Source organism: Orbicella franksi, chromosome 5, assembly GCF_964199315.1.
Source record: "Orbicella franksi chromosome 5, jaOrbFran1.1, whole genome shotgun sequence".
Taxonomy (NCBI): domain Eukaryota; kingdom Metazoa; phylum Cnidaria; class Anthozoa; order Scleractinia; family Merulinidae; genus Orbicella; species Orbicella franksi.
In genome coordinates, this window is record NC_138149.1 from 11,890,231 (window position 1) to 11,917,221 (window position 26,991).

General features: G+C 39.5%; 1 protein-coding gene across 2 annotated transcripts; it reads left to right on the plus strand.

Annotated features, from left to right (window-relative positions):
• LOC145486270 (V-type proton ATPase 116 kDa subunit a 1-like) lies at nt 1-25,804 on the plus strand. Of its 2 annotated transcripts, XM_081464905.1 has the most exons (24): nt 1-260; nt 358-378; nt 635-713; nt 4,576-4,673; nt 4,974-5,102; nt 6,077-6,130; nt 7,373-7,497; nt 9,085-9,294; nt 9,992-10,085; nt 11,124-11,201; nt 12,396-12,681; nt 13,814-13,950; nt 14,560-14,711; nt 15,053-15,152; nt 15,685-15,803; nt 16,085-16,130; nt 17,371-17,454; nt 18,083-18,169; nt 18,306-18,413; nt 19,011-19,151; nt 19,763-19,880; nt 20,668-20,769; nt 21,263-21,332; nt 21,481-25,804. In XM_081464905.1, the coding sequence occupies exons 1-24, from the start codon at nt 117-119 to the stop codon at nt 21,572-21,574; spliced, it is 2,676 nt and encodes an 891-aa protein (XP_081321031.1). In that variant the 5' UTR covers nt 1-116; the 3' UTR covers nt 21,575-25,804. The 2 variants fall into 2 exon arrangements, with proteins under 2 accessions (XP_081321031.1, XP_081321032.1); XM_081464906.1 differs by lacking the exon at nt 6,077-6,130 and having other exon boundaries at nt 2-260.
• Nucleotides 25,805-26,991: the final 1,187 nt, after the last annotated feature.

Here is a 26,991-nt window from a genome sequence, read left to right on the forward strand (position 1 = left end):
GTGATTTGCGCGGGAAGACTGAAGCTGGCGGAAGCAATATTTACTACTCTCGAACAATCAATCGACTGCATCGAGTCACATGAGTCGAGTGTGAGGTTCATTAGCGTGCCAGTTGCATGCGTCGCTGTTTTTCGCCAAATAAATACCTTTCCTTCTTTGCAAAGATGTCTTCCCTCTTCAGATCGGAGGAAATGACATTGGCTCAACTCTTTCTTCAAGCTGAGGCAGCTTATTCTTGTGTCAGCGAACTCGGAGAGTTGGTAAGCAAGATCGAAAACCGACTTGGAAACCAATTGCTACTTTAAAACAAGTTTGTTTCTGAAACAATTTGTTGTCTTCTCTCTCCTTCGCTATTAGGGCCTTGTGCAATTTCGTGATGTAAGTATTACATTTTTGTCTTTTCGTATTTCCTTCGGTTCTCGTCAGCTTAGCTAGTCCGCTTGAATTTATGAAGTTAACAGCAAAAGGTAAGTTTATGACTCAAACTTGTCTCTTCAAACAACGATGCTCTGAGACCTGCCGTTGTGCTAGCGTTTATTGTCTGAACAATCTGGGAATAACTAAGCAAAAAAGTGAAATTTCTGACGCGATACCTAACACCTGACATATGGTAACTGATGTTTTCTTTCATCAGCTGAATCCAGACGTGAATGCTTTTCAGCGCAAATTTGTTAATGATGTCAGGCGATGTGAAGAGATGGAAAGAAAACTAAGTAAGCTCATTGTAAAGCGTGATATGTATTTGGTAAAAGAGTATTAATGATGTTTATATGATAAAAGAGTATAAAGGATGTTTTTAGCCCTTTTAGCATGAAGCGTGGCCATGCTCCTGAACCAGTAGCCTGCGAGCAGTCGTGTAGGCTAGTGAACCCCATTTTACATTAAAGGCAAAGAATACACATTTGCATGTAACAGTAGTTTTGCAGGCTTGTCACAACTTTTTAATTACCAAGAGATTGTCCTTCCTTAATCTGGTCTTCAATCAGGCTTATCAACGGGCAAATAACTAAAATCACACTGTTCGGATATGCTTTCCTTCTGAAGTCTCCTTTCGTTCGATTGCTGTGGAGAACAGCTGAAAATAAAAACTCTCACCGAAACTGGTCAGCATCACAGGGAAAACATCCCTCCCTTCCAGTAAACAATTCACAGCTATTCTCTTCTCGTGTTTTATGTATTTGAAAACTTAAGTCAGAATCAACTGAAAGCTTGAGGAATGCTCCTTGAACAGAGTCCACAGACGTCATCTTGGAAGTGTGAAGTGAAATGCACGAAGGTTGCACTGGATTCTGTAGCCCGTCATTTTTAACCAAGTGGATCACTGCGTTCGTCAGCGAACACGGGGGATTCAAAAATCAATAGCTCACGTGCAGGCTCACTTTTCCTTGCCCCATTCTTCTCGCCGGCTTTGCCGGCTTGCGGTTGCAGCTCCGCCACCCTTGCCTGTGATACGCTACCCAAACAACAAGTGAGCCTGCTAGCAGGCTGTTGAACCAGTAGACCAAAGTGCTGCTAGCACTAAGATTTTATTCTAGTGGCAACTTTTGTCAAGTTATCTGCGATTCAGTTGGAGTGAAAAGGGCCACAGTTTCACAGGCAGTTTTATTTTTCGCCAGGGAAGCCATTTGAAAAGTTAACAAAACTTTCGCGCAATTCTGTGACATAAAATAGTGTAAGAATACATCATAATCAATTAAAATAATCCACTTAATGCGTAATTGCGGATTAGTTAATCGGCGGATTAATCTCCTTTTGAGCAACCATTTTCTAACCTCCAATTAGCTAACCCACGATGAAGAAATTTAATCACCAATTAGGCTTAATCAGAGTTTACTTTAATTGCGGTTTTGAACAACCAGGCCCAGGACTCCAGACCATGCAGTCTGGGTTAGAACCCTGGCCAGTGTTATTGCGTTGTTCTTTTGGGCAAGACACTACTCTCACAGTGGCTCCCCACTTTCAAACTGAATACCAGGGATTGGAATTAAATGTTACATTGTAGATTGTTACCCTACAATACTAGAATACCATTCAGGAGGCATTAGAGGGTAAAGAGATACTATTCAGTGATCTTGTAAATGGTTTTACTTGAACTCTGTGGGAATATATTCAGTAGTTTATTTAGTGTGATGATATGTACTTCAAATGCACTTCTGGTGACATGCATGTAAGCAGCATGTGAACCATCGTGCCTTGCAATCTTTCGTATGTAGTTCCTGCCATGCTTAAATACTAAAAAGAAAACAAGAAGCTCCATCACCTCATGTATAGCCCGCAGCTATTACATGGTGTCAGAAGTAAACCAAAAACCTTGGAAACATGGCTTTAAGCAGCATCAAATGCCTGGTTATGCAGTGGGAAGGCGACAACCCAAAAGAAAACTGGCGGCGTTTCAAGCAACATGTTGAGCTGATGTTTACAGGACCTCTCAAATCCAGGACAGAAGAAGAGAAGTGCAGCTCATTGCTTATCTGGGTCAGTCAGAAAGGAAGGGATATCTACAACATGTGGTCTGACATCTCCGAAAATGGCCGTAAGAAATTAGGAACATACTATGAACGTTTTGAGAGTCATGTAAGTCCCAAAGCAAATCCTGTTTTTGCCAGGTTCAAATTCCACAGTTGAGTCCAAGACTCATTCAGAAACAGAGGAGAAATTCGTTATGGCACTACAAATCCTAGCCCAAGATCGCAATTTCAAAGACCCAGAAGAAATGATAAGAGACTGAATAGTCTTCGGAACAAACTCACTCTAAGTCAGAGAAAAGTTGAACTCAAAGGGAGCCAAGCTAACGCTGGATAAAGCTGTAGAGATTGCAAGGTCACACGAGTCCTCTCAGGCCCAGCTCACAGCCATGGCAGCTGAAACCACAGATGGTTCCATACACTTAGTACAGAGACGGAACAAAGAGAAAGGGACACAGGATACCCAGCACCAAAACCACCCTCCACCAAATCAGCTGTCTCCATCTTTCAAGCCTCCAAGGGGAATGAAAACTTGCGGGAACTGGGGTTGCCCTCACAATGCATCAGCCAAATGTCCAGCACGTGGCCAGACATGCCTCTACTGTAAATTAAACCACTAATTTGCAGAAGTCTGTCCATCCAAGGCCCGCAGGCAACGGATTCATGCTATAGAAGATTCAGGAGGTTCTGCAGCTCCAACATCCTTCGAATCCATTGTTTTTGAATCAGTCACCATAGCAAATTTAACATATGGGAAACCAGAGTCTAGTGCAGATGAAGTATTTGTATCCATTCAAGTAAACCTGGTACAGAGAGATAACAGGAAGACCACACTAAGAGCCAAGCTTGACACTGGGGCCCAGGGCAAGATACTACCAGCTTTTCCAATAAGAGATGTACCCACATCAAGTGGACAACAATGGTAAACTCTAATCCAATGCACTGTTGTCGTCGAATGTTGTGCTCACCGTCTACGGAGGCTCGCAAATTAAACACCAAGGCATAGTCACCATACCCTGCACTTATGAGCACACTCGCACCCTTTTACGTCACTGACATCCCAGGTCCTGCAATCATTGGCCTACCAACCTCCACTGACCTGAATCTGCCACAGTTCAATTGTGCTATACAGAAACAACATCCCCAAACTAACAGTCATGGATGCCCAAAGGACAAGACTCTTGAGCAAGTCAAGGAAACCATCCTGATAAGAGACAAACAGGATCTGATTACACAATACCCTGAGTGTTTTAATGGCATCCGGAAGTTTCAAGGAGAGTAGCACATTACAGTCCCCAACCACAATGTTCCACCAGTGATTTATCCTCCACAACACATGCCAAAAGCAAATAAGAAGCTCTATTGCCTCCTGTTTAGCTTGCATTTATTACATTTAGTATATATGCTAATCAAGGGGAAGGTAGTCCTGAAAAGGACTGTTGCTGGTGACTGATTTTTTGACAGTTTCAAGCCAGAGAGAGTGATGAAACAAACTTTGGGCAAAAATGGTGATGACGGAGTGACATTGCTGAACATCATCAACTGACAAAGCACAGATTTGACTGTGACTCTACTCGATGCTTGACCTACAGAACAAACTTACTATTTTCAGTAACTGACTCTGGAAAGCTGGCACAACAACTTGGAACAAATGCCTCTTAACAGATGTCAACAACTACCAGAACCTTAGCTTACAGATGACTTATTCACCACATTTAAATGAAACCAATCAATGGACCTCAAACGGAATGCCTTAATATGACTAACAGTGGAGGGTTTAAAACTTAGTGGAACTGACCAATGACTGTCAACAAACTTTTTACTAATAATAGTCAAGATTTAACAGCCAACACTGTCACAGCTAAACTGGCCAATCTATTTCAACAGACCAGCCTTATAACACTGTCAACTGACAAACACTTTTCGCTTCGACTCTGAAGATCACCCCCACCTAGCTGGTTGTCAAAATGTCAGCCACCCACAATGTTTTCTGCAGAACTACCTTGACTGATCACATTATTCCAACTCTTGGCTAGTAGGCTATAAATTTCTGCTCATATTATGTTTTTACAATGTGCATACTGTACTCATGATATGCCAATTTTGATAGGGTTTCTAGACAAGGAAATTGAAAAGGCTGATATTCATGTCAGGGATGTTGAAGAAAATCCAGAAGCTCCCCAGCCACGAGAAATGATTGACCTTGAGGTTGGTATATAGGGAATAATGCATGGGTGCACACAGATATGGAATTTCTCTTTAAGTGTAAGTGTTGACACCTCAATATCTCACGGGTGAGAAACATGTAATTATACTGTATGTGTGATGATAGACCTACGTGCTGTACATGTATGCATGTTACTAGACTAAAATCAGTCCTATTTGCTTAGTTGTATATTTGTATTGCATATATATATAGGAAGCCTTTAGTAAGTAACATCTTATTAAGTGTTTGTACAATGTAAGCACATTTAGTTGTTTACAATTGCACTTGTTTTTATCTTTTAGGCTGAGTTTGAGCAGCTTGAACATGAAATGAAAGACAGCAATACAAATTATGAAGCCCTTATGACAAGCGTTTTGGAGCTGCATGAACTCAAACATATACTGAGCAAGACACGTATTTTCTTTGAGGAGGTAAACCTCAACTTTGACTTGACAACTCTAGTATTTATCATGGATACTGCAGTTATCATGGCAGATTGAAATTATTCTGTCAGTATTTCCAAACTTCAAATGTCTACCTTCATACAGTATGTAAGTTGTTTTTTATTTGGCTCAGGACTACTGCGGTAGATGTTTCACAATGTACATGAATTCATAAGAGCTAAACTTTAAAACAACGCTAGTTTTAAGGGTGTTCGCGCAAAAATTTTCCAGCCGATAGATTTTTAAATTTTTACTGCAGTGAGATGATGAGTTACTTGTGTCAGAAATGCAAAAAAAATTGTGGGTCACCAACTTCGTTTCAGAAATAAAGCGTGTGGGAAACTACCCTGATTTTGAAAAATTGCCGTACGTAATTCAGCATGGTTAAAGATATCGTAGGTGAGTCAACGGAGGCAAATGATCTTAGCCATATTTTGTAGAAGTGAGTCTGTTGCGTTAATAATTCCAAATGTTACCAGTGTTTTCACAGCACTTAACCCTTCAAGACGCATTTGAAATGGTCGCACAGATAAACAAAGAGCTAAAAAGAACAGAATTTGATGGTGCATTTTGCAAAAAATTCTAACTTCTAATTGATAGATTTTCTTCAATTTTTCGCTTAACATAGAAAATCAGTAGAGAAAATGATCCATCAAAAAAAAAATAGGGGTCACCAAACGTCCAAGATTGTTAAATGCGGGCAAAGCTATAGCAATGGCCATCTGCCCTGTCACTGTTCATTGTATTACTTAGCACACATGCTCATGCATGACGTGGCATGTGAATTTGCATGCACAGTAAGGATGCACAGAAACAATTAGCGTGAACGTCCTTAAATTAGAAACTCTCTTTTCAACCACCTGTATATCAAGTCTGTGCCAGGCCAAGTGTTCCATACCTCCAAAGCTAATTCTGGTTTCCACTGCGTGAAACAACCAGAAGTATTTCTATTCCCTCCTAAGGTTACCCCAACATTTGATTCCTTGGGACCCATTTATGCCTGTGGGAGGAGAGAGGTGAGTACTGTTAGCTCTTCTTTCTATGTATTCCCACATGAAGCCTGCTTGAAGGCTAAGGTATATGTATTGTGGGAGTAAAGTATCTTGCTCAAGAACACAATGGAACTACCCTGGCCAGGGCTTGAATGCAGACCTCTTGATCTAGAGTCACATGTCCTAACCACGAGGCCATGGCGTCTCCCATTTTTTCCTCTTGACACTTAAATTATTCAATGAAATACAGTCAAACCTTTGGTTGCGACCACCTCTCCTCAGCTATGAGTTGTCTAAAATACAGAAGTTTCCAAGTCAAATCACTATATTTTGAACCTCTTGTAAGCAACCACCTCTCATAAGCGACCACAACCACGTTTAGAGCTAAAAGTTTGAAATTTTCTTTTGTTTTTAACGTCCTGTGAACGACCACTTAACAGATAATAGAGCAGAAATTGGATAATAAGGTGTTTTATTATATGGCTGTGTCTCACAAGGACTGGGAACTACCGAATTCACGAATTTGATTGGCTGAAATTGATATTGACCGCAGTCTAGATTTTCCCATCTAGACCAGCATCTAGACCGGTTTCATTTTGTGTTAGCAGTAGCAAACTAAAATTCAAAAATGTTCACAGTTTTCTTTTATTTTCTTCTCAATCATTTATGGAAGTGCCAAAAAGCCTGATGACAAAAAAAAAAAAACAAACAAACAAAGAGGAAAGAGGACAAGCAAACTTTCGGCAGGTTTAAGTTAAGCTCATTTCCGTTTGCAAGCAAAATGTCAGCAAACCAGTTACATTAAACGAATTAAAGTTTTTCTTCTTTGGTCGTGTGTACAGACCTCACTGCGTTCGGTGTGTACTCACGACCTCGATCAAGATTCTCCCATACAGACCTCCTGCTTGGTTAATAAGAGTTAAGTAACATTATTGCATTCCTGGGTAATACAAGAGACGGAAATGTCTCCATGGGAAGTTCAGGATAGTTTTCTTGAAATTGCCTTTTCACATGAATAAGACATTTAACTTAATTACAGTGTATGGGATAAGTCTCTGCAGTTTTGGTATGCTAATGAGGTGAATTTTTGACCCAAATATGGTGTAAGCTCTCGTAAGCGACCACCTCCTGTAAGCGACCACCTACATGTAGGCGTGACGTTTTGGGCGGTTGCTTAGTTGGGAAGTTTGACTGTATAACACATTGTTAAGGGAAACCTTATGTTGTGAAACTGTTCACAGTTTTTCATTTGGTGACTTTGACTAGGTTGATCTACTTGTACATGAGCTTAATCAACATGAGATCCGTGAACCACAAGGAGCTGATGAGACGCAACCACTCTTGGGAGGTGAGCCAAGACTGGGTGCTACAGCAGCAACAACTCAACTGGGGTATGTTTTCAAGTTTCACCTCTTTTAGAAGTGACCCAAATTCCTTGAATGCTAATCAGAGACTGATATGAGTGATTGATTATTCTCAGACTTGAAAGTTACAATCATAATTATTGTTATGTGCACTTGCAAATTGGAAAAAAGGGTGTCAGAGAAAACTTTGCACCAGTCAAGCAGTTTATTTCAGAAAAGAATCAAACACATTTGCATTCACATTTAGCAATGTGTTGTTGACTGACATTACATGGCAAGTTTTATTTGTATTTTAGTTTGTCATCTTTTTGGGTTAGACAGAACGCATTTCTAATTGCATAATGCATAAAAATTCAAGATCTGTGAATCTATGTAACTATCTATCTATCTATCTATCTATCTATCTATCTATCTATCTATCTATCTATCTATCTATCTATCTATCTATCTATCTATCTATCTATCTATCTATCTATCTATCTATCTATCTATCTATCTATCTATCGGGGGACACCAATTTGTCCCACCAAACAAATTCTTCAGGGGCAAATGATGTCATGTCCATGTTCGTCCATGTGCTTTCTTTCGACTGTTGCACAATATTGCGGACCAGTTTCGAGTGTCGAGGAAGCTTATTGTAGACTGTAGCGGATACTGAAGTTGTTTATTTAAAGTTCGAAGTCAGTGTTTATGGCATTTAAAAACCTTGTAGACATGTCTTCACGAAATGTGTACGACTTTTTGAGGCAGCTTAGTGAAGACTGTAGCAGATAAGTTGTTTATTTAAGTTTGAAGTCAGAGTTAATGGCATTTAAAAACCTTGCAGACATGTCTTCACAAAATGTGTACGACTTTTCGTACAAACAGAAAGCTGTAGTTTGGCTGCGTGTTGTGTACCCTCTTCTCTTTGCCTGAAACCAATGCTGCTTTCTGCTGAATAAATCAAAGGAGAAAATGAGTTTCACTTCGCTGCCTAGATTTCTGTGCGCAAACTATGTAACGTAAACCCAGTGAAAGTGTTTACATAGGATATGAGTTCAACTCCCACGGGGTTACTTTGGTACACGAACATGTCCTCCGTTTCATTGTGTCAGAAGTGAAAATGTCCTGTAGCTGTTACCCCAAAGTCAAGGCGATTCAAAGTCGTGTTTGTAAACAAAATAATTGTCCTAGTTTTGATACTAAGAGCACGTCATCTTGCATACCGACGGAACAAACATGGTTGGTGTCGATTTACACGATCAGTATAAAACATGCACTGTGGACTGCGGACTGCAGACTACGGACTGCAGACTATGGACTACGGACTGGGTATAAAACACAGATTTATGTATAATATTACACAATACATGTATAAACGAGAACAAATCCTCTCGTATGCACGTGCTTTGCGATCAATTCATTTGTTTTTGCCCTTGCTGAAGGGAGACCAATTTCACGCCTACCTAACAGCTCAGGCACAAAATGCTTTCCCTAGAATTTTTGTTTTTTTAACATACCAAGCCTACCAAAACTCAAATGCACTCTTTAATCTATGATTACTACTAGTATTATATATATCTGTAGAATTACTTAGTAACAGTCTTTTCTGCATAATATATATATACCTCATAGATTTGTGGCAGGAGTGATTGTTCGTGAAAGAGTGCCCTCATTTGAGCGTCTTCTGTGGCGTGCCTGCCGTGGTAATGTGTTCTTAAAGCAGGCGGAGATTGAGACTCCACTTGAAGACCCAAGCACTGGTGACCGAGTCAATAAGTGCGTCTTCATTATTTTCTTTCAAGGAGATCAGCTCAAAAGCAGGGTGGAGAAGATTTGTGAGGGGTAAGAAAGATTTGCATTGTAGTTTTGTTTGCCTCAATGTTGGTACATGTACACATTGTATCTGTGGGTTACTTTGACTTTCAGATTTGGATTTTAGATTTTGGTTTTGATTTCTGAGCGAATGCTTTCCTGCAATCAGTTGGAAAAATTATTCCTGGTTTGATTCATGGACAAATACAATGTATTTTCGAGGTTTGGTTTCTGAGATCATGTTTTATGTTTTGTTAATTCTATAGCTTTACATTGACCTTTATATTCCAAATACTCACTGCCCATGATCAAGTGTCATCCTCAAATAAGAGCTACAAATGACAGCTGAACACTGCACTCAACAGAGCACAACAACAGTAAAACTACAACTGTAAACAACGATGTGTAAATATTAAAAATAACTTGAGCTCTAAACTGACTCTACGTTGCTTTTTTAAAAACAGTTGTAACTTAATATGTGAAAAAAACGTGGTGAGTTTTTAGTATGCACTACCCTCAAATGAATTGTAAGTATAACCCCCACCCTCACCCCACCCCCCCCCCCCACCCCTGCCAAGTAAGTCCCACATCAACCTATGAGAAATTTGAAAATAAGTGCAGTGGTGCGTTTTCAAATAAATATGTGATGCAGTAGTTGCTTTAATTTATGAAATGTTAAAATGAAGATTACTACAGATTTCTCATGCGCACCATATTTCTTTTCTAGATATCGTGCTGTACTTTATCCCTGTCCAGACACTGCCACAAAAAGGCAGGAAATGGCTATTGGAGTAAATACAAGCATTGAGGATATTCAAACAGTGAGTGGTTTGTGCTAGATACAAACCTTATAACCCAGCTGCACTTAAATAGTAGCTTAACAGGTAAAAGGTAAGGTGGAGTCTGTACATATGAGCCAAGTGGCCCATCAGGCTTGTGCTTATCCCAGCTTCAGTAGTGTGAAGTGACTAAGAATACTTGTGCTCCCCCCTGAATGGGATATGCCAGTCCATCGCAGGGTTACTTCCCCCCCTCCCCCCAGCATTAAGTTCGCGGGTACCCAGTTGTAGACCTGGGTGGAGAGAGGCACTGTGGGAGGAAAAACAGTATCTTGCCCAAGAGCAGGACAATGTCCCCAGCCAGGGCTCAAACCACGATCCGGAGTTGAGTGCGCTAACCATGGCCATTAGGCCACAGTTCTCCCATTAATATGATATGACCACCTTGCTTTCTATTACTAACAGTCATATTTTTTCCTCTTCACACTTAAATTATTCAATGAAATGTAGCACATATTGTTAAGGGTAGTCTTAAAACATGTGTTGTTACACTATGCATAGTTTTTCATTTGGTGGATTTAATCACTGTGTAGGCTGATCTACTTGCACACCTACATGAGTGTATAATCAACAACAGATTCATTAATCACACAAGGAGCTGGTGACATGCAGCTGCTCTTAGTAGATGATTGCACAATAGCATATTGAATGGGATATTCTACCACTGTGCGACTGAAAGAAATTTGAATGTGAAGGTGAATTAATCAACATGACACAAGCGTGGGACAAAGAAAAATTCTGAGTCCCCACCAGGAATCAAACCCATGACCTCCTGACACCAGGCGGGCATGCGCCCGGTGTCAGGAGGTCATGGGTTCGATTCCTGTCGGGGACTCAGAATTTTTCTCTTTCCCACACTCGTGTCATGTTGATTAATTCACCTTCACATTTCAATACCAAGCTTAAAATTCACCATCTTTATTAACTTATCACTACTCATGAAAGAAATTTATTACAATATATAATTGAATAGTGATCAAAACAATACTTCATTCTACTGATTCTTTCCGATTTTCATAGGTACTGAATGAAACACGTGTCCATCGTCATCAGTTGTTGGTGACTGTAGCCAAGAACATTAAACAGTGGTTCATCAAGGTAATCAATAATTAACAATAGTCACAGATTGAAAAAAAAAACAAACAAACAAACCAGAAGAGATTGCAATTTGTGGGCATTGAGAAGTACATTGTACGATACAGTCAACTCACTGCTAACACACAGCTTTTCAATAACTCCCCCAAGTGTCTACTTTCTTATAGTGGATCAACCCTCCCTGTGTGTAGCTGAAACTACGGACACCTATTTATCAGTGGAATCAGCTTATCAATGGACTTCTCCTAAGTGCATGATCACTTTGTCACAGTCCCAGTTACACATGAGTACTTTCTCTTACAGTCAATTTAATTGCACCTACTTAGTTTGAAGTGGTAACCAATGGTCCTTCAGACATCATGGGTCTCCCAAGATTTTGGTTAAATTTCTCAGTTCTCGCTGTCTCGTTTTTTGTTTTAGCAGTTACATGATGTACATCTCACCGTCTCAGTGTTCCGTTTTTTTTTTTTCACAAAGCTGTTTCAAAGTCTAGATTTTTTGCAAGGGTAAGAAAGTCCAGAAGTCCTGATTTATTTGTTTGGTTCAACAAGTGCATCGCTAAATGGACTAGGTTGGGTGCCTGGACATCCAGGAGCTTCCACTGTTGGCAGCCAGCTCCTAGATTGAGACTGCTCACCCAGCCATGAGCCCCCATGTGGAAGGGGAGACGGGCACCTGTCAGTCACACTAAATTAACAGTGGAATGGGGGAGGAGGGACACTTGAAGATGTGCTCTTGTGCAAAACAATGTTCACTGTAAATGCTATCGCTGTGAAGGCTGCCAACACATCTCAGTCCAAGAGCACACAGAATCCTGGTGCATGCACATATCAAAAGACTGCTGACTACCACAGGAATGCTGGTGCTCTTTGTTGCTAACTCCTTTAAATTACATGTAACTGCATTTTATAAATGATGCCTGAATGTCTTAGAGTCTAAACGTCTTGCGGTTGCTTTTAAAACACTTTGAAGTCTTGGTCTCGCAATTTAAAAAGCCAGAATCCATCTTGCAAAGTCTCGCATTTACCACTTACCACCCATGACAGTTTTATTTTGTCACACATTTATGATCTGCTCAAACGATGTTTTATTCTTTTGTCGCTTAAAGTACATTTTTCAATGACACAAACATTATGCAGCAGGTGTACTTGTAGCTATATTTTAACAGAGCATGACTTCTTTTTCTCAATATTAAAGGTAAAAAAGATCAAGGCCATTTATCACACCATGAATATGTTCAACCTGGATGTGACTCAGAAATGTCTTATTGCTGAGTGTTGGTGTCCAGTTAGTGACTTGGATAAGATTCAGCAGGCACTGCGGCGTGGCACGGAGCGCAGCAGGGCTGCTATACCGTCCATTCTGAATCGCATGTCAACAGACGAAGAACCACCAACCTTTAACAGGACAAACAAGTTTACACAGGGGTTTCAAGCTATTGTAGATGCCTATGGAGTGGCCAACTACCAAGAGGTTAATCCAGGTATTTTGCATTGTATTTGTTATTTAATGTACATGATCCTCATCAGTTGAATTGTATGTACTAAGAATTACATGTACCATCCAATATCATTATCTCCATGGGTATGTAAATTTTAGCCATACAGCCAACTCCCGATAACTCGAACCTTCAAGGGAAATTGAAAAAAGTTTGAGTTATGCGGAGTTCGAGTTATCAGGAGTTGAGAACAAATGACCGGAAATAAGGATAAAAGGGTGTTCAATGTTTTTCTATTCATGCAGTGTACATTTTCTCTCATCTCTAAATTACTCTATAAATCAGAAGGTAACATAATGTGAAAAATGTAACAAAGGAAAGCAGCAGGGAGAAGTCCAGGAACTGTGAACTGTACAGGTTTTTTCACACAGCTGCTTCAAAATAAATTTAATGTTTTGGACAACAGTACACTATTTGTTTTGACTGTGACCTGAAGGGAAACGGAAATTGCTTCGAGTTAATTAGCGGGAGGTTTGAGTTATCAAGGGTTCAAGTTACCGAGGGTAAAATTAAAGTAAATGTATGATGGAAATCCAGGGGAAATTGATTTTGGTTCGAGTTAGCGCGAGGTTTGAGTTAGTGAGGGTTTGAGTTATAGGGAGTCGACTGTATTTTCTTTTTCTGCCCTTAGTGGAGTGGTGAGTGTGAAATGCAAGACTTTGCAAGAATGCAAGACTAGCCTTTTTCTTTGCAAGCCCAAGACATTTTGACTTTGCACAAGAGAAAACAAACAAATGATCAAGATGTTCTTAGCCTTGCAAAAGATTAAAACTCTGAGAGAATTTTGCAAAAAAAAAATTCAAGACTGCGAGATGCACATAACTGCTAAAAAAGCGAGTTTTTGAAAGATCGTTCATTCATAATCACCTGTCAAGTGAAAATTTCTTTCAAGTGTACTTCTTGATCATAGTTTGGCTTAATAACCATTTTTCTCTGTCTAATTACCTGTTGTGTCATAATTTTTATGAAAAAAATCCATTGACATGTTTATTTCCTAGTCTGCCTTTATTCAAATTTAAATCCTAAAGTTCTGCATGTGTCTGTTACCAGTAATTGTATGCAAGTACCACTGTATTTAGGACTGACTTCAAGTTGTTCTGTCTTTTCTTTCCACCAGCTCTGTTCACTATCATCACTTTTCCATTCCTGTTTGCAGTCATGTTTGGTGACTGTGGTCATGGGTTAATCATGTTTCTGTTTGCATTGTGGTTGGTGTTTAAAGAAAAGAAACTGGAGAATTACAAAGGAGGAGAGGTAATTATGGTTGCATACCTTGACCTCAAGAGAACAATGCAATTTTTAAATGTAGATTAAGCCTGAATTCAAAAACAAATTTATTTCACAACATGCATATATTGACTGCTGCTAAAATTAATGAACTTGAAGGGAAGCCAAATGCAGTTTCATAGATTATTACAGACTGGCCCACCTAGACTAGCACTTAGCTATTCACAAGCCAGGCCAATTGTAACATTGTAAGCTTACAGATGAAAATAAGATTGTTGTTGTTGTAAGCTAGTTGTTGTTGCAGTACACTTCAACATAGCTGTGAACATGTGATGGCTGGTTTTCAATATTTGTGCACCCAACAGGCTGAATTATTAGATTGCCTTTAAGTTGACAGTCTACAAATTTCAATCAGTTTGCCTGTTCACATACAAGCATTTCTGCATGTTTATATTGTTCTCAAACTTTCAATGAATGTGCTAAAACATAAACTAAATCTAAATTAAGATAAAAATGTGTAATTTTGCTTATAATTGTTTTTCATTGCATGTATGATTTTTTGTACAATTTTCTGTTATTGCTACTATATTATATAAAATTGAGATCCAAAAATATTTACTATTTCTCACATGTCAGATGTTTGAGACCGTATTTGCTGGCCGCTATATAATTCTGTTGATGGGGCTGTTTTCAATCTATACTGGCCTTATATACAATGACTGCTTTTCAAAGTCATTCAACATCTTTGGCACTGCATGGGATCTTAGTGTAGATTGGGATGGCATCAGGTATGTTCAAGTTAATAATTTACCACATTTTCTTGATTTATCACCCCTGGCATTCATTTCAAACTTTGTATTGTATTGGAGACCCGCATTTATTGCAGACTCTTGTTTATTTGAGCCTCAATGTTTAGCACTGCACATAAATACTTCTATCTTCCTGCCCAGCTTATTACTCTTTGTAGAATATATCATGCTTGAAGAGCTTGGAAACCCAGCATTATCTGAAAAAAATGGTACCAGTTGTAAGTGGCAGGCAAGCCACAGGCTTAAGTGACAAGCTTAAGTCCTCAAGGTTTTAAATTATTTTTTAGTTTCAGTGGCTTATCAAATTATTGTTCTTTTAGTAAAAAGACGCTTGACTCATATGGTAATGCATCCAAAGCAATCTTGCTTGACCCAAAGAAGACATACCGAGGGATTCCTTACTTCTTTGGTATTGATCCAGTAAGTTCCTTTGTTATGCTATATGTACATGATTATGGGAGATGATGTCAGTCTAATACACAGACTGTGGACTGCAGACCATGTCAATGACCATGACTGTGATATAAGACACAGACTGTGGCAGTATAAAACGTGTACCATACCAATTCCAGAAAACAGATGCAAAACTAAGACTATGGACTGGTTACAGACAAAAAAAGAAACCTAGGTATTAAATGCAGTCCAAAAATAACTTAAAGATTGCATGCACATGTATGTAAGTGCTGAGTGCGTAAAACCAGGCAACCTGAGATGTACAGTGTATTCTAACACAGGATGCTTCTGCACAGATCCAGGGAGACTGGAAATTCACAATGAAAACAAGCTGATCATGGCAATAATTTGATCCAGTGACTACACTGTATTTGTTGGTGAAATTTGTGGAATCATATTATTTAGCAGCACTGAAAGGCATTACTGGTAGGAGTAAAGCAGAGGACAGTGATATGCTAATTTCTTGACGAATGTCTTGTTTTGTCTGTTTCTTTCCCAGATTTGGCAAGAAGCTGTGAACAAACTTACATTCACCAACTCTTTCAAAATGAAGATGTCTATCGTGCTTGGTGTTACACATATGATGTTTGGTGTTTGTCTGAGTTTCTTCAATCACAGGTGAATACACTCCTCTACATTTATCATTAGTAGACTCATTACTATTAACAGTACAGTACCAATAACTTCGTTCTTCCAGGAGCTACAGTGTATGCTAGCTGTATAACTTAAGCAAAAATGATATCTCTGTAATACATTTGACTGTGTACAGGTAACTTAGACCTCAAGCATGTCACTTTCATGAAGTTCTCCATAAGCACTGGCAAAAAATCACAAAAATCCGAAAAATTGCCAACCAGCTAAGTCCTGAGTGTGCTAATAATGGTGATGTATTGTTTCAGACACTTCAAGAAGCCTCTTGATATTGTAGCTGAGTTTATACCTCAGGTATGTGTTGTTGGTATCCAATATTCTGCAGAATTTGTTCCACTTAACATCAAAGTCTTGGCCTGAATGTTATAAAGAGTCTTGTGTTTGGTGAAAATTTTGCTTGACTTGGATTTCTACACAAGTAAATCAATACAGGGCATTTTGTTAATTAAACATTACCAGACTGAAGTTATTGAGAAACAGTGAAACTTTTCTTGTTTAAAAGCTGACTGAACTATTTTATGTTCTTACTTTGAACGGTGTTCTACAAAGCAGTGTTTTTTGTCTTGGCATTCAGCTGGCTATTATTATCTCAACAGTGGTCCCATGTTCAGTAGTTTAGTTCATTTAAATATAACATGTGGCACAATGAAATTTCAACAGATCATGCGGTCAAGTGTTGATCAATACTCTCAATTGAGAGATTGATACCCTTGATCAACATGTCGATCAATACTCGATCGACATTCCAATCGATACTCAGTCGACACTCTATCAACACTTGATCAACAGTCTGTCGATAGTCGGCCGAGTGTCAACTGACTCATGAATCGATTGAAAATTAGTTGACTCTCAGCTGACTGTTGACCGAGATGTTGATCGAGTGTCGATCAAGTATCAACCGAGGTGTCAATGGAGTATCAATTGAGGGTATCGATTGAGGGTATTGATTGAGGGTACATTGTATTGATCAATACACACAATCCATTTAGACAAAGGTTCAAAACCTTGAGACAAGTCCTACTCATATGTACAGTACAGTGGGTGTACCTGCAGTCATGGCATTGATGGGCTCATTTACAGCTATTGCAGGGATTCCTTGTGCTTTGCAGTTGTCAGCAGATCAGCAAGAGAGTGTGTTACAAACACGTAATGGCAACATGACAATATGTCGCTACTGTGAGTCCAAATAACACTCCAGTTAGCGTAAGTAGCGTTCAAGTTGACTAGACCTCAATATCACTGACTTGAAGGTGGTCAGCTCTCAGTAATTGTTTGGGTTAATGAAATTACCAGGCTTTAATTTCAAAACCGCTCTTAAGTTGTGTGTAAAACCATGATGATCAATCATGTCTTTTAAGTGCCACTTCTTCATTTTGCCATTTTGTGTTTTAAACATGCCAGTGAGCAGAAACTGTATTTTTCCTGGTCACTTCACTCTCTCAATCTAACAAAAGAAGGGACTGCTTCTGCAGTCTTTCAGTGTTTCTTATGTAAGCATAGATTTATCTCTCAGTACCTTGTTCCTTTCTTTCAGGTTCTGTTTTTGCTCTGCATCTTTGGTTACCTGGGCATTTTGATCTTCTACAAGTGGATTACTATCAATGTCAATTCATCAAATGTAAGTGTACATGGAGCTGTCCATGTTGTAATCCATTTCCATCCTTACTCTAATGAATGATTAGTAGCTAATGGTACCCATTTATCCCCTCCCCCCCCCCACCCCTCCTCGGGGTACAGGTACTCCAGCTAGTTAGCTTGAACCCAGAGGTCTCAACATGGAATCCAATGCACTCAAACAGTTGGAAATTTCTGCCCTTAACATGTACAGTATGTTCCTTCATAGCCTTCTTCACATGCCTATGAATTAATTATCTAGCAGCATAGGCATACAATAGGTGTAGATTGCCTTTGCACACATTATGCGTTGCTCTACCATTTGCACACTCTACGTGCCTATGAAGCTGAGAGCATGGGCATGCAATGAGTACAGTGTGCTAAGAGGTGTAGCTCTTTGCACACATTGTGTCTCTGCATACATGTAGCTGTCAATGTATTGGGTGCATTCCATCAATTATTTGGCAGCATAAGAATTTACTAGGTACAATGAGTTATGTAGCTTTATGTGCCTCTGATTAATGCTAGAATACTGTGCAAATTATCTTGTTCTGCTTCTCAAAGTCATACTAAATAGAGATGAAAATATAACTTTCAGTTGATTTAAACATTAATTTTGCTTTTTATTTCAGCAACCTAGTTTGCTGTTGGCACTCATCAACATGTTCCTCCAGTTCGGAAACTCCATTCATCCCTCTCACTTGCTTTACACAGGACAGGTAAGCAACAATATTCTTACTTTGCATGTTCTTCTGTATTCAAATTATTTGCTATTGAGTGAAATTTATACCGAGTTCAGAGACCCCAAGAAACTTTGATTTGTGCAACCATCTTTTGTCCCTGTTTTCTCAACAGGATATCATACAGCCATTGCTTGTAGTGATAGCAGTGTTGTGTGTACCGTGGATGCTCTTACTGAAACCTTTCTACCTCCGACACCAACACAACATGAAAAAGCGAGGGGTAAGAGGAATGCTTGGTCAGTTGTTGACATTATACTTTTGGTTGTTAGGTTATCCTATACTTGTGACTGCCCTTTATCGTACGAAAGTGTGAAATTTTATGGTCATTTACTGAAGAAATGTTGGCTACATAATAGGGTTCATTCCTTAGCATTGCAGACCATATTTCAATTTGTACCAAACCCTTGCATAATTGACCAATTATTATGATTGGCCAATGAAATATCTGGCTCAACACCAATTTTGGTTTAAATCATAAAAACGTTTTCTGCCTAGAAATAGTATGATGAACTAAACTAGCCAAAAAACCTTTACTGTACTTTGTTATGCATTGCAATCCAACCCACCCAAAGTAGACGTAGTGCTGTTAGTAATACATGTTAATGCATGCAGTTCTATGCAATATCAGTAACCACTCCAAGAAAGGTCACTGGAAATCCCTAGGGAGTAGGGGTCTGAAAAGCCAAACGTTTTGAAGCTACAAGTGACTTTTTTTGGCGGGGGGGGGGGGGGTGGGGGGTTTATCAAAAACCTTCTGTCGGAGGCATAGATAAGATGTTGTGGAACAACACAATACTGAGTGACAAGGTTAATTTAGGGTTTTCAGAGACTAAGATCAAACAGCTCTGGACCTGTTTTGGTTTCTGTGCACACTGGAGATGCTGAGCAGGGATGCAGTGAAGTGATCTATTGTGACAGCGAAATACAGCACGACCAACATGACGATGTTCATGAAGAGGTAGGGATGCTGTTTAAGGTGACATTTATTTACAACGATGTTCTGATTAGATGTAGGCCATGCCCATTGATACAGTAAAGAGGAAAGGGGAAAGTCATGTGGCAAGTGAATGTTTCAAACTGCTTTGGCTACACATGCAGCTACAGATATACTATCAATCCATAGAGGCAGGTCTTTTAAGCTTAAGAGATGGAGATTATCTAGATGTGGAAAACTATCGATAAATCAATTAAGCCATACTCTAAGTCTTAAAGAACAGCAACTGGGTGAAGTTAAAACGATTAGGCTACTTGCTCTTAGTTTCTGTTAGTTTTGATATTCGAGTAGGAACATCATTCCTCACCATCCAACCATCAGTCTGGGTTAGAAAACTTGTTACTATAGATATGAAGCACAGAGAGAGAGAGAGAATACCAGGATCTTCAGGTCGTCAGAGTATAAATGAATAATGATGAAAACATTATTGGCTAGCATCGTAGGCGTGCATTGCGTCTAAAAGGGTTAATATGAAGTTTTAGCCCCTAGCACGCATTGCGGACGTATAATGACAGGTAACATTTTGCATTACAACTCTGTCTTATTTCTGTTTTTCTTAATTTCCTTTCTCCTAGTTTGATTTTGGTGAAGTATTTGTGCACCAGGCAATCCATACTATTGAGTACTGCCTTGGTTGTATCTCCAACACAGCTTCTTACTTGCGATTGTGGGCACTAAGTCTGGCTCATGCAGGTGAGGAAAGGAAGTCTGGATGGAAATTGCTTTTCTTTTGGCCATTCAACAAAGATCTCTCACACTGTATGATATGAGAAAATAACCATTGTAGTATTAATGGATTAGGATGTTCACCTGCTTTAAAGCACATCAGAAGAATGTACAATGTGCACTTCTGCACTTTTGACCTCTTTGGTGTCCTCTGAATACGGGACGTTAACTTTGACTTCTTGATTTGTTTCCATGTTTCATTATTTTTGGTCGGAACGCGCAGACGTGTTGATCAGAACTTTGTGTCATAAAAGAGTGTAGTAATACCAGTAATTATTCATGGGAAAGTTGTGAAAAGACAAGGTTAAAAATGGATTTAAGACTGGCAGGGTTTTAAAAATTGTTCTAATTTTTATTCTTAAATATGTTTAACCAAATTTAATCTTATTCGAGTACTTTGAGTAAGCAGAGAAATAAAAGATATAAACAATGATACTGAGGGACGTTGCGAGAATGTAATTAAAACCGCGATCGTGCAAGTACTAGGTATATCTTTAAAGGAAACTACGTCACGGTTTACGTATCTTGAAAAGCTTAGCCTAAATTTTTCAAGGTTGTCGTTTGCAATCCGTGTTAATCTTCTCCATCCTTAACCATCCTTGTTCCGTTATGGTCTATTATTATCTCTCTGGTGTTTTTCGATCTTAGTAAACTACTATTTTCGAGTTTCCTTCAATTTAAAGGTAATTTTGTGCATGGCCAAAATGACGTCACATACCGTGACTGAGCTTGCCTCAGTTTGTTCTTGTCGCAGAGTTGTCTGACGTGTTATGGACCATGGCGCTTCACGATGGTTTTAAATTTACTGGTGTGCTTGGTGTCGTGGCTTGCTTTGCTCTGTTTGCATTCTGGGCAGGTGAGCGTCTAGTTTTACCTTACTTTTGAACCTTTACCCTGGTTTAGTATTTGGCTGTAACTTCTGCAAACAGTTAGAGAAAAGTCGCAGCTAAACAGACTAGTAGTCCGAACTAGCAGGCATTCAGCTAAACACAACTAACAGCCCAACCGAAAGCTCAGCGGGCAGTTGTACTGTTACAGAATGATCTTGTGTCCAAAATGGGGACATAAAAAGCTACTGGGAATAGAACGAACCCTTTCTGTAACCGCCTCAGTTACCAGTCGGACCCCTAGAGGGCGATTAGTTTAATGATGTTTTACTGACAAATCATCTGTGTTCACTTTCTCGCTGCTGTAGCACAACAATTATTCTGTGGAAACTATTTGCTTTGTCCTCATGTGTAAGGTGTCCCAGAACCGTGACTAAGTCTCCTTCTTGCGCAGTGTTCCACATTATAGGTTTAACCGTCGTCCAAACACTGAACTAAAACACTGTCAACTTGGTATTTCAGTGGAAACGGTTGTCATCCTGTTGATCATGGAAGGTCTCTCCGCTTTCTTACATGCTCTTCGACTCCATTGGTAAGTTCCTCTTTTCTTTTGAAACAGACATTATAAATTTTGAAGTGGTTTTATTCTCCTTTTTTCATTCTGTCAAAGCCCGCACTTTTGTATGGAATGTTGATTGGATGATTTTATATATTCATAATCGTTTGTTGTTTGTTTGTAGGGTCGAGTTCCAGAACAAGTTTTATCACGGAACGGGATACAAGTTTCAGCCTTTTTCTTTCAAGTTAATTTTCACTAGTCAGCTTGAGGAATAGTTTAATCAAGACAGACTAGGCTTCAAGCTCGTTCCCAAGGATTTTTCGTTTAGAAATTGCCAAAAAGCCCTGGGAACGAGCATGGACAAACTTCTCGAAACGTCGGTTTTTGCTTTGAGTTGATAGGTTTCTCCACTTTGCAACAGAATTTTAAAAAAAGTCAAGACAGCTGTCACAAGTAATTTTTTGTGTCAGAAGTGGCAAGAATTTTTATAGACTAGTACAATTTTTAGAGTGTTAAAGAAAATGTATTACAAAATTGGTGGTAAGTTATTTAAACACGGCTATTTTTAACAGTAAGCCGTGTCACAAACAAAATTTGTACAGGCTACATACAAGGCTGTTTAAAAAGAAAATTAAAAAATAAAATGCGAATAAGCAAATTAAAATAAGTTTTGTTTTAAAATTTATGTGAGAGTAGCACAATTACTGCAAAATCACAAGACCTAGTAAGGTGTTAGGGACATAGTTTCACGGAAAATGTTTATATTTGGGTCTTCTATGCGTTTAGAAAATTATCAGTGGACCCCGCGTTTCAACAAACAATGTCGCAATATATATCACTGAGTAACTCTCTTTTCTCCGATCAATGTAGCACTCTTCTGTCCAGTGTATGTTTATTTGTTATGAGCACATGATAAAACCTGGGCTTTCTGAAAAAGGTTATTGTTTACTTCACTTGTAGTTAACTGTTATATTAATTATTTAACGTGGAACAAACTTTTATCTGCATACGACCATTAAAAAGTGGTTCACCTGACTAGACTTACTTATCATGATCCTGTGGTTCATGTAGCTGGCGTCCCTGTGCGCAGGGATCGCGAACACATCTGGGGAGCTCAAGCCTACCTGCCTGCACTTTCTCCCCTTCTCCTGCACACGCACTGCTCCGCCAACCGAGAGCCACGATTCGGAACGCAACTCGAATAGCCAGAGATTGATTGCCGCGAAAATTGTTACTTCTCAACTCAATGGTTGACACATCTTGATTGGTTTATCGCACTATGTGGATCGTTGACTTAGAGCGGTTTTTAATTGAATGTCGTAAAACCAAAGCCAAAGTAATCAATCCAGCCAATCACAAAGGACACATACAATACAGTGAACCAATCAAAACTCGAAGTAATTGCTGTTTGCCTTCGAAACTTGTTACAATTGACGCCGCACCCTAGGTTTACACTCGATGTTCGAGTCAAATAAAAACGTTTGTGTCAATCAGTCAATCAATCAATCAATAACTTTATTAATGTGTCAAATACATTCTAGCCGAGGATAAAAAAAACCCTCTACTAACAGGAGACACATAAAATAAATAAAATAAATTATTAAATTTAAAAACCTAAAATTGATATTTACAATAAAAAGAGACTAAAATTTAACTTCATTATTAACGACAGTTCTAACCGTAAGTTATAAGTAAAATGCTCTTGTGTGCAACCTGCTGCAAACGTGCTGAAAGATACAGTTTCTATTCCTTCAAGTTGTTATCATAAAAATTTACGAAAGACCAAGAAACCCCTGCCAGAATGTAAAAACAAGCATTTTCCACTGATCTCAACGCATGCACAGTCTTTTAGTGTCTAAGTCGAGGCTTTCCCCAGCGGTTCTTGTCGAGCCCCGTTCACACTACGCTGGAGCAATTTGAAAACGCTGCAATCACCGCGCATTTTGGATTTGTGTTTGAGGAAAACTCGCACAGAGAAATCACATGATTATAGTAAAGTAAATCACGTGATCGTCTTCGAAAAGTTCCGTTTTCAAAATTAGGCTGATTTAGCAAGAGAACGGGAACGTCACTTGACGACGGCGCGCGCAGTATAAATACCCAAATATGGTCAAATTAGAACAGAATCCAGGTTATTCCGCGCGCCCTGCAGTCGTCATCTGACCATATTTGGGTATTTGTACTGCGCGCGCCGTCGTCAAGTGACGTTCCCGTTCTCTTGCTAAATCAGCCTATTATTTCCTTCCCGACGTTTTCAAATTCCTGCGGTTTGAAGAGCGTTTTCGAAAGCTCTGTTTTCAGTCGGTCCGGATTAGTGTAGACGGTAGTAGACGGCAGGCCTAAGCCTAAGGTGCGTTTTTAAATTTCTCCAGCGTAGTGTGGACTGGGCCTCGGATACGTCCTCGAAATCAATTGACCGTGAAGGCCTGGGTGAAAGCCGTATAGGAACCAGGCAACTGAGTTACAAATGACAAAATAATGACCGGAAATGAAACCGTGTCGATGTCCACGGTCCATCATTGACCTACGGCCAACACGTGCACGACTCTCATTTGTACGAGGAACTGACATATTATCAATTGCCATGGTATTTTTACAACAGAAAGATTTACTAAACATCAAACACGAAAGACCGTGTTTGACCACATTTCCAAACACCGAGAAAAGAGTTGAAAATATGACGCGTAGCGGAGTATTTTTGACGAACTTCGAGGTGTTTGGAAATGTGGTCAAACACTGTCTTGCGTGTTTGATATATCTTCTCAATCGAAACTAAAAATTAAGGGAAAAAAAAAACAAAAAAAATCGTAACAATCTATGCTAATTAAGATCAGATATTCAAACGCCTTCAAGGTCATGATTTCTTTTGTTTTAATTTGATGAATTATTTTTTAAATTTATTTATTCTTTATATATTACATTAAAATTACAGAATACTTACGTTTCAAAACTTACAATTTACAACACAATACTAAAATCGACTTATACTTTGCCAAATTCCGAGTTAACAATTATCACTTACAAAATGTTATTTTACATTACCTACTTACAGTACTCTGCTTACTACACAGGATATTACCTACTTACAAAACCTTGCCTAAAATTACTTACGTATATCACTTACAATACATTACATTACCTCACTTACAACTTTGTGTAGGCATCATCTCGCCCAAACTGAGCATCAATCATGTCACAAACAAAACAGTTCTCCATTATATTTACAGCAGGAAATGGACCCAACGCATGCACTTTCCTTGGTGACCGTCATACAACAACATGTGGCGCCATAGTGATATAAGCGTCTTATCATATCATGTCAGTGCGTTACTGGTACGCCCTTTCAGCTTTCAGCACCACGCCAATCCTTCTTGTCACAACCGTAAGGTTTACAAGTTAGTGCGCATAATCGAGCTCAAGTTGCTGGACAATCTCGTTCCCAGAGCCTTCGTTACCCTTGTCCAGCGCAACGGGAAAACTGGACAAGGGTAACGAAGGCTCTGGAAACGAGATTGATTGCTGGGCATATAAAGGGGGATGGCCACATGCCAAACTGCATTGTAAGTATATACCGGGATGCGCTTTACTTTTCGCGATCTCTCGTACTCAGTGGTGGAATCTCTTGACAGTCTCGTCAGGCGACCGAGGATTCATCAAAAGAGGAATTTCTTTCGTTTTTTCGGTATAAGTGGACATTGAACGTCATTCTAGCCTACGGGTAACAGCCGATTTCGTTATCTGTCGAGTTCGCTACTTGCATGTTCGCTACCCGCAACTTCCAATTCGCTACCTATTTAATTCGCGTTTGCTACTCTCGACAAAACTTAAACTTCGCGAAACAAAAACATATAGACCGACGACTTCAGGCACATATAGATTATTCCTCGTTCTTTGATCCATTCCGGAGCCAAACTCGGTTAGCTGACATAGCGAACTCGGCCTGAGGGGTAGCGAACATGTTGCGAACTGGAAAGTAGCGAACTCGACAGGTAGCTAAACCGGCGTAAACCCTTCAAAGCAATTTCTTCTTACTGCGTGTTATCGTTAACATTTTTGGTTATGGCTCGAAAGGTTCCAAGTCGGCCAGCCACTTAAAGGCCCAGTTTCACCCATTCGGCATTGCGGCCGTTTGTTATTGTTTTCAAATGACGAAATCATTTCTGATTGGCTCTTTGCTTATCGCGGGTTTTCTCTGTTTCTTGTCGGTTCGAAGCGCGCCACTGTAAGATCGTATCTTTCACTTTGTTGGCCGATAACTAATATTCCAATAGTTTGCCGGATCCGTGGTTCATGGATAGCTTTCCAGAAGATGCCGCAAACAAACCTGTAAATTTTTATGGCTCAGCATTGGACACAGTTTGTTAACAGACAGCATTTATATGGCCTTTCCTTTGTTCAGGCTTACTCTTATAGATCTTGATTTCAGAGTACTTTTCCTTCGATTTCTAAAAATTTTGACCTTGGCTGGATAAATACTGAACTTCTTAAGGTTACTTCCCACCTTCAAGGGCACAAAAAAAGAATCGTTTTTTCGTTTCTTTGACAAAATTTAAGTCAGTCAGTTTATCTAAAGTTTACAAAAGAAAAATATTAAAGGTCTCAAAAAGCGGCCGAGTTATTGAGAAAAAAAACGTATTTTCAAATAAAGTTAATAAACCAGGAAGGTGTGAAGCCGCCAGGGGAAATTTTCACGGCAAACTTTCATCTTGGAGCTCGTATTTCATGTTATTTGGTATTGTTTATATCGCGCATTTGTTCTTTTGCCTTTGGCTACTTTGTCCGTTTTAGTGTCTTACCCTTCAATGCGACCATACTTAATAGAGGGAAACCAGTCCCCTCTATTAACTATGATGCGACAGGGAGATAGAAAACATGTCGCAATGCGATGCTTTTCCCCGGAAAATCCTGATCCATTGTCATTGACGTTAGGAGGTCCTGTTGTTCCATTGGTTTGCGATTTCATAGGGCGAGATAATCTCCTGGCGTAGCGTGAGATGTTTACGAATCTTTATGAGCTAAAATCTCGCATTTGATTTTGGAAGGAAATGGAATACGTCCACTTTGATCGAATTTATAGGGTATGTAGATTTGACGGATTTCGCCAGAACATTTCAGGGATAATGACAAACGAAACTGTGTCGGGAAATTTCGATATTTAGCATATTTTTCCCAGGGTGTCCATTTACGCAACACGTGTATATATACTCCAACTTTAGATGCGGATATCTAGACAACCAATCAGAATATCGAAAAAGCGCGACACACTTTTGTTGATTGATATCTTGTGAACAAGATTGTTCAGCGATTTTGCTCGTGTGGCGGCATCCGATAGCTAGCTCGCGAGCAGGCTCACTTGTTGTTTGGGTAGCGTATCGCGGGCAAGGGCGGCGGAGCCTCAACTTCCTAAAAGAAAAACTTGCTTAAATTGTATTTTTATCGCAAACTAGTTCGCAAACTACATCTACTAAGCTTTCTTCTGTTGGGGTTTTATTGAAACTGGGGCGTGTACGATTATTTTCCCGAAGGACAACCGCGAAGGTGGGAATAGCCTGCGAACAGGCTCCCGGCGAGGACGGAAAAAAAATTCGGTGAGCGTGGAACTGAAGAATTTGGAAAGTGAAGCGATCGGGGCGGGACGGAGGAGCCTGTAGACTTTGTTTTTGATATGCCTATCCGCCCTTGGTGATTAGCC

What these genes read in the sequence shown, in the direction of transcription:
- LOC145486270 (XM_081464905.1), top strand. Translation starts at nt 117, where the DNA reads ATGCGTCGCTGTTTTTCGCCAAATAAATACCTTTCCTTCTTTGCAAAG. An exon ending in GCATTGAGGATATTCAAACA is followed by an intron (nt 10,086 to 11,123) that starts GTGAGTGGTTTG and finishes CGATTTTCATAG; the next exon opens with GTACTGAATGAAACACGTGT. An exon ending in GTAGATTGGGATGGCATCAG is followed by an intron (nt 14,712 to 15,052) that starts GTATGTTCAAGT and finishes TTGTTCTTTTAG; the next exon opens with TAAAAAGACGCTTGACTCAT.